This window comes from Charadrius vociferus, unplaced genomic scaffold, assembly GCF_000708025.1.
Source record: "Charadrius vociferus isolate BGI_N301 unplaced genomic scaffold, ASM70802v2 scaffold858, whole genome shotgun sequence".
NCBI classification, from domain to species: Eukaryota; Metazoa; Chordata; class Aves; order Charadriiformes; family Charadriidae; genus Charadrius; species Charadrius vociferus.
The window spans coordinates 2406731-2421874 of record NW_009649724.1 but is presented as its reverse complement, the minus strand read 5'-3'; the positions used below and the strand labels follow the sequence as shown (position 1 = coordinate 2421874).

At 52.6% G+C, this 15144-nt stretch overlaps 1 protein-coding gene across 1 annotated transcript in view; it reads left to right on the top strand.

Moving 5' to 3' along the window:
• The first annotated feature begins 835 nt into the window (after positions 1 to 835).
• The window catches only part of ADAMTS15 (ADAM metallopeptidase with thrombospondin type 1 motif, 15), a 25134-nt gene continuing 10825 nt past the window's right edge, over positions 836 to 15144 (top strand). The window contains exons 1-2 of the mRNA XM_009890825.1: positions 836 to 954; positions 1249 to 1325. Of these exons, the coding sequence (XP_009889127.1) occupies positions 836 to 954; positions 1249 to 1325 (196 nt within the window). The remainder of the gene's footprint in view (positions 955 to 1248; positions 1326 to 15144) is intronic.

Sequence of the window (15144 nt, the reverse complement as noted above, 5' to 3'; positions counted from 1 at the left end):
GGGAGAAACTGCTCTTACACACACACTAAACTATTATTGTGGTATGCACATAATGATCTAATATCGCCGGACCCACCCAGTGCAGAAGGATGGCAGGGAGCACCCGTACAACACCCCGGCGCAACCCGCCAACCTCCGACTCGCTTCCCAGAGATTAATGCTCAACCCGACCCGGGGGCTGTAGGTTGGTTTGTTTGCTCATAGGGTTGTTGTGGTTTGGGGTTTTTTGTTTTTGGGGTTTTTTTCCTTCCTTTCTCCCTAGAAGCCAGCATTTCTGTAGGGGTGGGGGGGGAGAGAACAGAAACGCTGAGATTTCTGGAGTGCGGACAGATGGAAGGAAGCAAACACGGGGTCAGATGCGAGGGCTGCCCAGCTTTTAAAAAACAACTGGTAAAAACATATCTCAGCCTGTCTCTCTCTCTCTCCCCCAAAGCAATGTCGGCACGCTGGCCCCCTGGCTCGGATCCCCGCGGCGGCCGCCCTGCCAGCCTCCTCCTGCGGTTTCAAGCTCGGGCCAAAAATTTCCTTGCAGGAACGTGGGCAGCAGCGAAGAGAACCGTGGGGCGAGGGGGACACCTCCGGCCTTCCCGGCTCTCTCCCCCCTCCCTTTTCTGTTTGTCACTTGATTTTTTTTTTTTTTTTCCTCCCCCTTCTCTTTCCCCCCTTTGCTGGATATTTGGGGCTGACCTGCGAGAGAAGCAATTACCCCCTTTTCAGGGCAGGGGAAACTGAGGCACAAAGGAGGACCGCCGCCACCTCTTCGCAAAGCACGGCTGAACGCAAAGCAAAACCCCGTCCCCGGAGCATCCCCGGGGCAGGAGCGCTGCCGTTCGCCATGGCGGCGGTGGGAGCCAGCTCCCTCCACACTGCGCCTTTCATACCGGAGCCCTCGATAATCGGCGGTGACCGCGCCAGCGGCGGGGCTGAAATGCGGCAGCTGTTTGACATTACGGGGTGATGCGAGGAAGCGAGTGCGTGGGCCAGGGGAATATTTAGGGAGGCTGCCCGGTCCTCCGACCTCATGCACCGAAGCGGATGCGGGATGGGGGTCACACCCGGGAGGGCAAATCCCGGAGGAAGAGCACCGGCGACGCTGGCGGATGGCAGGTTCCCCCTTTGCTTTGCAAAAACAAAAAAACCCCTTTAATCCCATCCCGGTTGCCTTTGGGATGGGCTCAGGAGGGGCCGGCTCCTTTTGTCAAGGGATTAAGCGAACTCACCCGCTCAAGCTGCAAAAAGTGAGCCCAGGAGCCGGACACGAGGGGAGCTGAAGCTCCAGGGTGGCGTTGGCTTTACCTCCGAGGTCACTTTGATGGTGGATGCGGGTGAGGGAGAGCCAGCAGTGGGACCCCAGCGGTGCCCCTTGCCACCCACTCCAGCACCCACCTGGTCCTGGAGGGAAGGGATTGCAACAGCGCTCCTAAAACCTCGTAAATCTGCCTGGAAAAACCACAGAAGTCAAGTGAGGAATCCCAGCTTAATCAGATCGATCTGGTTTCACCGCGGTCCCCGGTCATTACCGGCTCTTGGAGTCAGGGATCGCAGATTCCTCTCTTGCAAGAGCAAGGGGGAAAGAAAAGGGGACCGTAGCCATCACGCTTGGAGAGGAGAGCTTGGAAACACATCTCATCCGCACCCGAGAGACTGGAGAAATCCCACCACAGGAATCCAATTCTGCTGCCAACTGGCCGGGGATGCTGCTGGATGGTTTTTGTAACCGCCTGTTGCTTTAGGTGTCTCGGCAAACATCCCCTGAGCCTTGCAGAGCTTCTCTGCAAGTGCAGCCTGCACTGCAGGTGCTCAGCCCCGCTGCCCTTTCTTCTGCCCGGCAGAGGGTTTAACCCCTACACCGCCTCCTGCCTCAGTTTCCCATACTCCAAAGCCCCACTTAGTTCTGTTAGTGATACTCACCGCCCTCCCCCCCTGACATTTTGGTACATCTGCAGGAAAAACACCAAGGATAACTTGCGTGCCCAGCCTGGGGCATCGCACCCATCCCCTATATAAGGGGGTTCTTCTTAATCACTGCAGGTCACATCCTGCCAAGTCCTGCTGGCTGCTTCCAGGTGTTATTGCTCAGCACTGTCCTGCTGCTAATTCTCCCCCCCCACCCAAATACCCCATCTCCTGCAAGCAGCAAGCCAGAAGCACGATTAACCCCCAAATTTCAGGTCTGGTCCTACTCTCGCTTCATCATTTCCTCCTGGTTTACACGAGGATTGATGGAGGTGGAATTAAACTGTTGTTATCTAAATTAGGTTAACAGCTGAGCGATAATGGCTCAGATTGATTAGAAATAGATCATTAATAGCATTTTCCTAGCAACAGCATGACATTGATTACAACTTGCAATGCTTGACCGCGTCTTATGGTGACTATCTTCTACTTGAGCTGTTACAGCTTATGCAAGAAAATAACTGGGAATACAAACAACGCTTATGACCTTTAATGAATATTTGGTAATTAAAGTGTGGTTACGGGAAGAAAAGTCACTATGTAAATATGGCTTCTTCTGACTCAACATTTCTGCTCCCTGGGCATCTCCCAAAGATCTCACCAGCCACCAGCAAGCCACCACATTTTTTTGGCCCACAAAACTTAGGTATTTAGGGAGAAGCGAGAGGGTTGTTTGGGCTCCTGAGTTAGCAGCAACTGTGCTTCTCCCCGCATTTTTGTTGCTGAGAACAAAAGACACAAACACAGCAGGTGGCTTTTTTTTTTTTCCCCCTGCTCCATCAGAGCTGGTTGTGGTTGAAGTTTTCTCCCAACCACTTAAATAAGCTATTGCTCTGTTCATCCAAACCAAGATTTTTAAAGGCTTCCTCCCCATCGAGAAATACCCCGAGGGATGATGCAAAGATATTGCTCTGGGGAACAAAGAGGAGATGGTGGTAAAACGGGAGCAAAACAGACTGGAAACTCACTGGTAACTACGGAGGAAGCTGCCACCAGGCAGCATCACCCCCTCCCGGGGCTGTACCCGATAGCCAGGGCAGGGCAGCAGCTTCTCAGCCCCTTGGCTGTGTATACGCGCATTCTGCCTTCAAGAGAAGCCATGGCACACCTTTACCCAGAGGACTGTTATTTTTTTAATGCCCAGCTCCATCTGGGGAATAATCAGGATTTCTCTCCCCACCAAAATGTATCACCTTATTTGTAGCAGGAGAGCCCCGGGTGGCGTTTAAAACCACCGGGTGCCCAGCTGGTTGCAGAAGATGCAATACATTATTTTTCCTGTCCTCTTGGGGAATCGGAGAGCAGCTTCACGCTACTGGAAGAGTCATTTCCACTCCCATTTATATGCTTAAAAATTCAGGTTATTCCTTTGCAAACTCTGTTTTTGACTGCTGTGAGCTCTGGGGTGGGGGGGGGTTGCCTCCAAGTGCAGCATCCATCGCTCCTCAATCTGCTATCTGTTCCTGCCAGCTTGGCTCCGTGGCATGCAAGAAAAACCAAGCAAGGCGTGAAACCTGAGTGATGCTGAGCAGCTGAAATCAGCTGGAGCGCCAAGGTTTAGCATTTCTCCTGCCTGAGCGGGGCTGGAATTAAACCACTGCTTTATTAGGAGAGGAGAAGCTGGACCAAGCCCCCAGGGGAAGGACAAAGTGGGCAGAAATGGCAGAGCCAGGCTGCCAAAGTGGTTTCGGCTGCCCAGCTGCTCCCTGCCGAGCTCCAGCTTCAAGGACTCCTCCAAGAACCCCCGTACCTACCCAACCCACCGCAGAGGACGAGCAACTTCGGCGCACCGTTATCCCTTGCAAAGACCTCAGTGCCTTTCAGACTCTGCAAACCTGAATTTGGTCCCGAGGACCCAAACAGCCCCATCGCCGCAGGGAGCGTGGTGGTGGTGGGGAGCTGGCTTTGCAAGAGACATGAAAAATAACCCGGTGTCGATAAAAGCGGCTGGGCAACAGCCCTGGAGATGGAGGGGGGGTGTGAAAGACCAGGATCTCCGCTCCCGGGGACTCCTCAAAGCTCAGCCATGGGCAGGGTCCCCCCAGCCGGAGCGTGTTGAAGGAGAGGGAGAGTTTTTGGGGGTGGTGGCTGCGGGAAAGGATTGTTGGTGCATCTGCTCTGCTGCTAACAGGTGGCTCAGGAGCGGGACTACGCATTACTCAGTTTATTTACTATCTGGCCCGAGCTGCTATCCGGAAGGGAGTTAAGCCCATTGCTTTGCAGCACTGCTATTTCCCTGTAGCAAGAAAGGCATTAACCCACTCCGTCCCTCATCTATGGAGGACACCAGGCTGATGGGACATCACGGTGTCCAGCCTGTGCACGCACAGGATGGATGCTGGGTCTGGGAAAGGATTCCCAAATGCTGACCGAACCCTGTAGATCAACCCTGCAGCCTTTGCCCCAGGGATTTACAGCCCCTACACAGCAAGGAAAGGTGGGGAGAGAGCCAAGGTCCCCCATCCCCTCCCCAGCTCTCTGCTCACTCCCCCAAGGTGGTCTCTGGCATCCCGGGACTGCTTATAGAATCATAGAATAGAATAGTTTGGGTCAGAAGGGACCTTCAAAGGACATCTAGTCCACCCCCCCCGCCATAAGCAGGGACATCTGGGACATCAGGTTGCTCAGAGCCCCGTCCAACCTGACCTGGAATGTTTCCAGGGATGGAGCATCCCCCACCTCTCGGGGCAACCCGGGCCAGGATCCCACCACCCTCAGCATAAAATATTCCGTACTAATATCTAGGCCCTGCGGGGGGCAGGCAGGCAGGGAGGGGGCCCGGCAGCAGGCAGAGCCAGCGGGCTGGGGACACGGCGGGGAATGGAGAGGCAGCGGAGACAGAGAGCTGAAGACAGAGAGGCAGTGGGGATGGGGTCTTGCTCTTTGGTCCTTTATCTTCTCTGTGAACTCACAGAAATTATATTTCTGAATGGAATTAAGAGTGAGGGAGAGGGAGAACTACAGCCAGGGCAGTCCTCAGCTACATCTTACAGACCGCCGTCTTGTAGTAACGAACCCTACCCAAACTATCCCCAACCACAACACTGCTGTCTCCAGTCAGAAGAAGCAGATGAAACGTCGGATAAGCTTGGCCCAGGCTTAAAAAAGGTATTTAAGCACTTTGGGGGGGTACTTAACCGCCTAAGTGCCAAATTCCTGTCGATTTTAGCGGGCATTATAAAATCAGGCGCTTTTGAACAGGATCTGTCACTACCTCATTTAGAGGCCATCCATAACATAAGCCACGGATTCATTATCCCTGGTAATAAATCACTAGAAATACACAATGATGAAAGGAGGAATAACAGCCACAGCTCATCCAGGGATCTCAAAGCTCTCTGCAGCCATTACTTAGGGTTCCTTATAATAGCTGAGGAAAAGGCTGGGTTTTGTTTGTTTGTTTCGAATGAATAAATTAATCATTAGTAAAATATTATGCAGTTCATCAGATATATTATTCACTAGCTATTTGTCAAAATAACAGCTCAGTCATATATTATCAGAACTAAACATTTATAATGTGTGTATATCTAGTCATCAGATGATTTATTCAGGCTTTTGTGGAATGAGTTAGTTATTGACCAGTTTAAATCACTGCTCCCTTGGGCGGCAGAGGCGTGTTCGGCTGTGAGCTCTTGGTGAACTCCCACCATCTTTTTTGCTGCGTTGTTGTGCAGCACCTGGCGCCACAAGCAGACTCTGGGTTTCTTGTTGACAATAGTTTTAATTCTGTTTATCTATAGCCAATGCCAGGTCCGTCTCAGGCAGCAGAATTCAATCACTGATCCAAGATCAACCTATGATTGGAGTTCTCCACGTTCTTGTAGGACCAGCGCCCGAACCCAACACGAAGGTCCTCATCCCTTCTTAGATACCTCATCCGTTTAGTGTCTCTCCACCTCCCAGTTGCAGGAAAAAGAGGGTTTAGGGATCCCAGCTCGCTGCTGTGTGTGATAGATCACACAATTTCGGTAACGCTGGGAAAGAACAGAGGAGCCCTTTACCAGGTCCCTCCCAGCTCCCTCTCCCGTGCCAGCACACTGGCCTCCTTCCAAAAGTGCCTCAGCAGAGCGAAGCTACGTGACTGACACTGGCTGACTCCCCTCGTCGTTCGTGACCAGCATCCCAGAAGGCTGCAGCTTCTTCCATGCCTTTATTGGTGTCAAACATCGCAGCCTCTCCCCTGGGTTTTATTAGGGAAGCTGATGCCAAATCACCCAGCTTCCTCCTACTCGATAAAAAATGTTTATAACCCAGTAAATTCTAACATATCAGCAGCTTGTTATGGAGGGCAAAGGTCACTGGGAGAGGAAGGAAAAAAAAAAAAAAAAAAAAAAGAAGAAGCAGCAGCAGAGAAAACACACACACACACACACACACACACACAAAAACAACAAAAAACCAACCCACTTTTGGATGCGATTTGAGGCCAATCAGGCGCTGGGAGCCCCGCCTGCCTCCAAGTGTCAACTCCAGCCTGTTACTCTCCCAGAATTAACCCCTTCAGCCCAACTTCTGCCCGCCCGTCGGGGCCTGATCCTGCCCAGGCGGGCAGCAAAGGGCTCGGGGAGGTGGTCCTGCCCCAGGGGATGGGGTTTGGCACCCGGTTCCGCTTCCTCCGTGGGAGAAATTACCCCAGGGAGCTCATTCTTCTCCCATTCCGCCCCCCCTATCCCTTCACTGCCGGAAAGCACCAGCTGGAGAGCATCTCGTTTCAGCCTGCAAGAGAGAAGGTGCCTCGGGGGGTTTCGCCCCCCGCCCCCGGTTGCCGTGTCCTTCGCTTAACCAGGGACATGGGAGGGCTTTGGGCCCCGGGGAAAGCTCCAACAGTGACAAATACAAGGAGGTTTCCATGCCCTGAACAAACAGCTGGGTCCACATGGGGTTTCCTCTGGCTGGAATAAGGCGATGGGCTAAATCAGACTTGTGGAAAATACCTATGAGAATAAAACAATGCAGCCAGCCCCTCCTGTCGCTTTCTCTCTTTTTTTTTTCCTTTGTTTTGTGGCATTTTTATTGTTTGTTTGTTTTTTATTTTGGGTTGGGGGGGGAGAATGTTGCACTTGGGTTCATTTAAAACCCAGATCTCCCCCTTTCAGACCGAGTTCTTCTCTCCATCCCCATTCCCTCGCAGTGAGTGAAACAGGCGTATAATAAAGTGTCAGACTGTAAAACCAGGTAGCTGCTGTCATGTGCGCCGTTGTGGCAAACATCAGGAGATGGACAGAAACACGTTGTCCCTGGCTGGGAACCCGCTCAGCACCAGGGAACAACCAGCTGTAATGGAGAAAGGGAAATTAATCCTTACATATTACTCCTTCTTTCCTCTTGAGCCCTACTTCCCCATTAGTTCATGAGATTCCTGGCCTTTGGAGCACCCTTTGTGTGGCACTGAGATATCCCGGGATGTCCCTGCCGCAGTTTGGAGGTGGTGGGTCCTATTCTGCTCCTTGTCCTGATTTTCTAAACCTTTAAAGGGAGCAGCGAATACTCAGGACTGGGCTTGTGCTCCATTAACCTCACTGTGGATGCAAGCCCAAGGACCAGTTCCTCTATGCTGCGGGGTTTTTCTCCCCCTCAGCCTAAGCCTAAAAAGATCCGAAAGGGTAAAGCAGCATTTGGCACCACAGAATTCCTGGGAAACCAGAGTCCGGCCACTGCTGAGCAAACGGGGCGCAGAGTTAAAGGCTGCTCTCCCTTTACTTGAGGACGTATTTACATCTGCCTCTCTATTATTATCTCCACTTAAAAGCCACATCCCTACCTATATAGTAAACACACAGCCCTGGCTCTAAATAGCAGCGCTGCCCTGGGGCCAAGGGCTCTGATTACTTTGTCTTTTTAAAATGTGGTTTTCGCCACCGTAGGAGGGGAGGGGAAAAAAAAAGTAATAATAATAGTAATAGTAATAATAGTAATAATAATAACAACAACAATAACAACAACAACAATAACAATAATTAATAATAACAATGAGCAACCCCAGGCATGGTGTAGTTTGGGCTGGGCCATGTCTCCGGGGCTGTGTATCGAATGTGTTCCCTCCCTGGACACCCAGCGCCTTGGCTGCTCTCCCGCGGCAGCCGGCCGCAGCCCCCCCCCCTCCTGGCAGGGAGCTCAGCCCACAGCTGGAGCGCCTTCTTCGCAGTGGCCGGGGTGGGTTTTCCTCCCTCCGCCGCTTCGCTGGGCCGGGGAGAAAACACAGTTTGCTTTTTAAAATCAGAAGGAAAGCGCAGAGGGAGGACCAGAAGGCAAAAGTGAGCCCTGACTCTGCCTCCTCCGCCCCCAAACCCCACTGCAGGTGCCTTCACGGGTGGGCATCTCACTGGGCTTTGCTTTGGTAGGCACGGAGAGGTGGTGCCCCTGCTCTGAATTAGGACAGGTGAGGCTGCAGGCAGCACAGGGTACGTCTCTCCTGACAGGATGTAATTTATTCCCGGCTTTCCGCTCCCGGAGCTGCATCTTTGATCTCGGAGGATATGCTTGCATCTTAGCTTGAAAGCACCGCTGGTTTTCATTAGTGGCTCCGCTCTGCAAACGGTCGCGGGAATTTCATGTAGCCGATATGAGCCTCGCCAGGCTCGTTAGGAACCAGCTTGAAGGCACGCTGGGAGAGAGCAAAACCTCACCCGGCTGCCCCTCTGCATCTCCTCCCAGCAGAGGATGAGGCACCCCAAGATTTTTCGGGGCTCCTGCTTCTTAACCCCTTACGGGACACGCCGCCCCCAAACCTTGCCTGCAGCTCTCATTTCTCTGGGGCTGGCTGAGCACGTGAAAGCCATTAACTCCCTAGTCACTGGGATTTAAAGACCCTTTTGATCAAACAGCTTGCGAACGTCTGCTCCCGCTCCCCTCTGCGCATCCCCAGCTCCGCAAAGCCGGGCAGCGGGCAGTTCCCTCCCGCATCCCTCCCGGAGAGCCAAACCCTCCGCTCCTGTCGCCCAGCACCCATCTCCCAGCGGGATTTTGGCTGCCAGGATGAGGCCCACCTTGCATTTGCTGTTCTCGCTCCGTAGTAGCGAGATTGCCCCGTTTCGGGGGTCTCCGCGATGCTTTGCTGTGCCCTGCTTGCACTGTAAACGGGGTCGCATCCAGATTCGCAGTGCCAGGCGGGCGTTTTAAAGATTCCCCTGTTCGCTTTGCCCTCGGCCCAGGGTAAAACACTTGGGAGAATTATTTGAGCTATCAACAAAGCAGCTACAAGCTCGAAGGATATTACCGCTAGATGTCAGTGCCGCCCTGCGCTGCCCGGTGGGAAACTTTAAATCCATCCCTGTGAGTTTGGAGCAGACCCTGCAGCAGCCAGAGGAGAGCGAAGGGGTCCTGCAGCCGCCTCAAAACCCAGCTGATGTCAAAATGAGCGATGCCATTAGTTTTCCTTTTAAAGTAAGCGGCTGGGGTGAAATCTCGCCCAGAAAAGCAGCGGGATTTTAAATCAGGGCCCCAGCCTTGTGTCCTGCCGCGTTATCTTCAGTGAAACCATCTTACCTGCACCAGTGTGATTCAGCGAAACGGTTGTTTGCCTTAGTTTTGCATGAGAAGGGGAGATTTTGGAGCGAGCGAGAACCGGAGAGTGAATTAAAGTAGCAAAATGTGCCGCCCTAATATAAATCTGTAATCGCTGCGTTGAACCCCGCTTCACGACCACAGCCACGAGAGGGCCCCCCTGCCTTACAAGTGGTGGTTATTTAGCCTTTGGCACCTCAAACCCCTCAGTTCCTCGTAAAAAAACCTGCTTTTGCCTTGCCCTCAGTGCAATATTAGACCCCCTCCTTGCAGCAGTGCATCCCCGGGGACCGTGCACCGATTACAGGGGGGTTCGGTGTCTGTGAGGGTGATGTTGGGAAAACTGGGGGTCGCTTAAACGTGAGGAAATCAGATTTTTAGGATTTAAGAAAAAGCAGGGACAGCCGGGCTGGATCTGGGTTTATCAGCTGATGATGCCACCTCCAAAAGCTCATGGTACCATAGAAGTGCCATAAACTGGGTATTTCGAGACCAAAGGGCCACGGTTGTGATTTGATTTGAGTTGACTAGACTTGATTTGAAACATTTCTACCTCTGCTTTCTAAACCATGTTAAGGCACCTCCACGTTTATTCTCTCTATTTTTTTTTTTTTTCATCACTTTTCGGTTTGTAACGCACTCCACAGCATTCAATCCCGTTTCATACCTGGATTTGCAGAGCAAGAATGTGTCACCAGAGGGCAACCTTGCTTCGGGGTGGTTTTGGAGCTCCAGTCACCTGCAGGTGAGGCTGGACGGGAGGCAGGCTTATGGCTTTCCAAAATCAGGGCTAAATCCTATTTCCAGCACTGCAGCCTCCTCCCAGGCTTTGTCCTCCTTGGGGAGCTTCTTCCTCTGCTTCCCGGCTGGGTCTTGCGGCTTCCAAGGTGTCCTGAGAGCAGCACATCAGTGAGAAGAGCCTCCGAGGATCGCCTGGTCCTTCCCCAAACCCCTTTCAAAGCTGTGTCCTACCTGGGGTTAAAAACCTCCAAATTTGATGGAGACCTCCAAATTTGATGGAGACCTCCAAGCTCGTCCTAGGGCTGCTTTTCCTATGAACCAGCCCACAAACAACACTAAATAAATATGGCATTATAATGAAAACACTCTTCCCTAGGAAAAAAACCCACACATATATGAACTCCTTCCTCCTCCCTATTATACTCTCACATGGTTTATGGGCTGATGAAAATGAGCGAACTTCATAATGGTTTGCCTGAGTGACGAGTATCTTCAGCAGTTGGCTTGCGGATCTCCGTCCCCCCAGGTTTATTCCAGATGTACATCAGTTTGACAATCTTTCGGGCTTACCCGGACCTGCAGCTTCACCCTTTTGCAAGCTCGGCGTCTCTGTGCATCTTTGGTTTATGGATTTCTAATGTGAGCAGCACATAAAGTTCATTAATTAAGGATGGACCTTGTCTCAGGCTGGTGGGTACACTATAGAGCCGTGTAGTCCTGGGCCATAAATCTTCAAGCTGATGGTGTGTGTATGAACGATAAGAAATAAGTGATGCTGGTTTTGGGGGGATGTGTGGGACCATTGTCTAGCTCCTCTAAATTTCCACGTACTGTTTTAAAACACCCTGCAAAAAGCCACTTCTGTCTTCCTTTAAACAAGGGAGAGCTGTAAATACCAAGGCGGGGGGAACAAAGAGGGGAATTTTGGATGTTTTCTGGGTATATGAGCTATCGGCAACACCCGGACCTGCAATATTGGCTGGAAATCAGACAAAACCAAACTTTATGACTTTTTTTCAACATACCTTGGTATTCCCGTCTGGAAGCCCTGCCAGATGCCGGTGGTGACATCCTCTTCTCCCTCGGGGCAGGTAAAGCGCTGACACCATCCCTGTGGCACAGAAGAACAGCAAGGGCTGCATGGCAAACCCAAGGCAGAGCGTCCTGCCCATACCCAGTCCCTATCATCCAAGCCAGAATAAATCTAATTAAATTCAGCATCTTCCTGGACCAAGGATGGGGCAGGTTTTGGGTTACAAAGACCTCCAACGTGCCCAGGTTTCTCGCGTATCTCTCCCTCAATGACCCTATCTGGACCCAGCCAGATTTTGTTCTCCAAGCCTTTCTTTCCTGGAAAGCCGCCTAACAACCCGCTTTGACTCATCTTGGGTCCCTGGGGAGGATCCTCCTTCCTGCCCATGTGGTGGGGAGCTGGGAGAGCACAGCCTGAACTTTTTGGGTGAGAGCCCAGGCCTCCGATCTGCCAACCTTTCAGCCGAAGGCGAGTGAACGGCTTTTGCAACGCCAGCTTTTCCCTGCCTACAACCTTTCCACTCTATCTTTGGCCTGGAGCTCTCGGACGGGCTATTTGAAACTATTTCTTTTGTGAACTGGAACATACGTGAGGTTTGCAGGGTTTTGGTTTTTTTTTTTTTTCTTTTTTATTTCTAAATTCACGCCCTTGGCATTGCAACGATGATGAAAAAAAAAAAAAAAAGGTAGAACATCACTTGTTGTCACTTCCCGGAGACGCTCAGGATGAAGTGGGAGGAAGGTGGGAGAAGGAGGGCCCACGCTGCAGACCAGCTCACACCGATATTTCAAGATCAGGGTGAGTTATGGATTAGGCCTGGGTGAGACAGGTTTTATCTTAAAGTTGTTTCTAGGCAAAAATCAAAATAGGAGCCAAATTTACCTTATATACCTTAATTTTCCTTATTACCCATAGCTGTTTGGTGAGGTCCAAAGCCATCTTCCATCTCTGTTCCCTACTTGCCACGTGCTCTCCTTCAGGTCACCTATATCCAGCCCATTTCCATTAAATCCAGGCGAACTACGGGGCGTGAAGAGCAGCCAGATTCAGCTCCCAACACCTGGAAAGACGTACAGAATGAGACCAAGGTGATATCTCGGGCTGGTTCCTTCATGCAGATGTAAAGGTGCAAGCAGCTGCCGGGAGGTCCCCAAAGAAGGGACCTGCAGGCTCTCTCCTGGCCCTGACCCTCCCCTGTCATGGCCGATGGCTGTAATCTGCCTCTTCGTCTTGGCAGGAGACACAACAGAGATATTCCTCTCTGCCCACCCTGGTTGGAGAGGGACGTGCCATGGAGATAGAAGAGCCCCGAGCAGACACCGCAACCCTGGGACTGCTCAAGGGCTTTGTCTGGGTCCTCTCTAGTGACAGGGACTGGGAAAAACACGTCATGTCCTTGAGCTAGAGGAAAAATAAAATAAAAATGTGCCTCTCTCCTTGTCTGGAGTGCTCTGAGACATGCCAGTAGCCCCCAGAGCTGCCTGTAAAGGGTGAGCCCTAAGGGCAAGATATGGTCCATGTACTCCGCAGCTTTTCTACTCACCACGGGCAGGAAAATGAAGGCAGCAGATGATTTGGCTTGCAAACAATGCTCCGTCTTTGGGTAGGTGATTCCCCCCTGTTCAGAGCGAGAGCGAGGACAGGGGAGGCTGTGAGAGAGCAGCCAGCGGATCCATCCCATTGCTTCAACCCCAAAGATGCTGGCACACCGTTCACATCACGGGACAGAGCGAGTCCGGCTAAAACCCCGTGTCTGGCGGGATGGAGCGGGTCTCAGCTCAGGCAGAGCCAAAACACTCGCATTTTCTGCCTGCCTTTCCCCATCAGGAGGCAATCAGATGTTCTCCAGGCTGGAGGTAAAGTCCTGCCAGTTCGGTTTGACTCATCCTCTGCTGCTGGAGAAGATCTACCAGATGGAGGGGCTGGAGCTCTGGGGGGCAGCAATGACTAACCCTGACTTGATGACAGCCAGGCTGGGGTACCTGGAGCCAAGGTGCCCTCATGGTGCACGTAGGAACCTTTCTACTCCCTTTCCCACCTGCTCCTCACCAGTATCTCTCCAGGGCAGAGCCCCCCTGAGCTCTTTGGAGCTCAGTGTACCTGCCAGCCTGGGGGGGGTTGTCTTCTGCTGTGTCTTTCCCCGTTGCTGAACACCAGACACTGCCCGAGATGGTGTGAGCGCTGCTGCCCGCCCATCACATGTGAAGGGAGTGAGAATTTACTGCCTTTAAACGTGAAGCCACAAAGATCAAACAGCGGAGGTGGGGATGGGAGGAAGCACAACAGCCTCCCCATCCCACTGAGCAACCCGGCACGGCTTCAAAAATAAGCTTCACTCCCAAAATGTCCCCAGGAACCACGGGATCGGGCCAGAGCTGGATGCTGCCGCTGTGAGGGGGCACCTCTGGGACCAGGGATGCTGCTGTGGCCTCCGGAATAAACTCTCCCTATTGAACAGGACAGTGCCACAGGAAGTTCCCTCCTGGCACCTCGAGATGCTCAAGGTTGTGTCCTTTCCCCCTCACTGCCCCTTCTCTCTTTGCGGTGCGATCGACATCCCCGGACACATTGCACTTTGGCCAGTGGACAAAATCCCTGATTCACTGAGCCCAGCGCAGTCAGATGATCATTCTGGGTCACAAGTTCAGCTGCAAGGCACACGACCCAGCAAACCACGGCACGGGGAAGCGCTGGCACCGAAAGGAGCCAGGCTGCAGGCTGCGGGCTCTGTGTCTTAAGCAACAGTCTTGGCTTATATTTCACATATGTACAAATTCTTAAGCTGTGCTTGCAGCCTTCGCTGAGGCTTGAAATCACATCAAAACCAGACTGTCTATGAGGCCTTAATTTTACCGTTAAACCGACCCAGAGTGCTGGAAAGGAGTGTGGGTTGATGCGGAAGCGCAGGACTTGGATGCCCAGCGGTAGTTTGGGAGCATTACTGAAATATCCATCCTTCCCTCTGGGCACAAAAGTGGCTTGCGTGGAAACAGAGCTGCTGCTGGGGCAAAAGACCCATTGGGCACCCCCTGTGCAGCCCATCCTGATGTCGGGGTGCTTATTGATGTCAATAAATCTGTTCCTCAGCCACAGACGGCTACTGAGGACTCTTCTTCACTCTCCTTTTAGCTGTCCTGCTCTAAAAAAAATCCCACCCGTGATGAGATCTTTCTAACTCCCAATAGCATCAGCTGCCTCAGCATCCTCCCTGGTCCCCAACGCTGTTCTGATGATCACTGTGTTTGGCAGGCACGGGGAAATTCTTATATACTCCATATAGTGTGTCCCGGGGTCTCCGAGGAGGAGACATAGTGGGTATTAACACTTACCGAGCGGTCCCTTTGGTGGCCCTGGGGATGCAGGAAGGCTGAGCTCTGCCTGAGAAGTGGAAATCGCCGCTTTGCCCCTTGGCTGGAGCCACGGAACGGGGCTGGGCTAGAGGAAAGAATGATGTGGGCCTCTTGGGGAGCAGAGCACTGGGGTACCCCTGGTCTGGAGTGCTGTTCGCAGTGCTAGGGCTCACCTGGGCTGTGAAAAAGAGACTCATATCTTCCCGAAGTAGCCCAAGAGCCAAACCCTCAGCCGCCAAATAGCCGGTGTGTCCCCCCTCCCGCCCCTACCGAACTGTCCCAAATACCAGCGCGGAGCAGAGGACTTTTCATCGTCACTGCCCCAACCAGAGCCCCCCCACAACACCCCTAACTTTGAATTTAACCCCCCTGAAGCTTCATCGCTTTGAGCGCGACTCTCCGGTCGGGATGGAGCCCGGCAGGCGGGAGCATCCCTGGGGAGGGGGGGGCTGGAGGGGGTCCCCCCCTCTCCGCTGCAAGAATATAAGTAAAGAGGGTCATCCCCCCCCATATTGGACCCCCCACCCCCTATAGTGCCCGTCCCCCCAGCACCGCCCC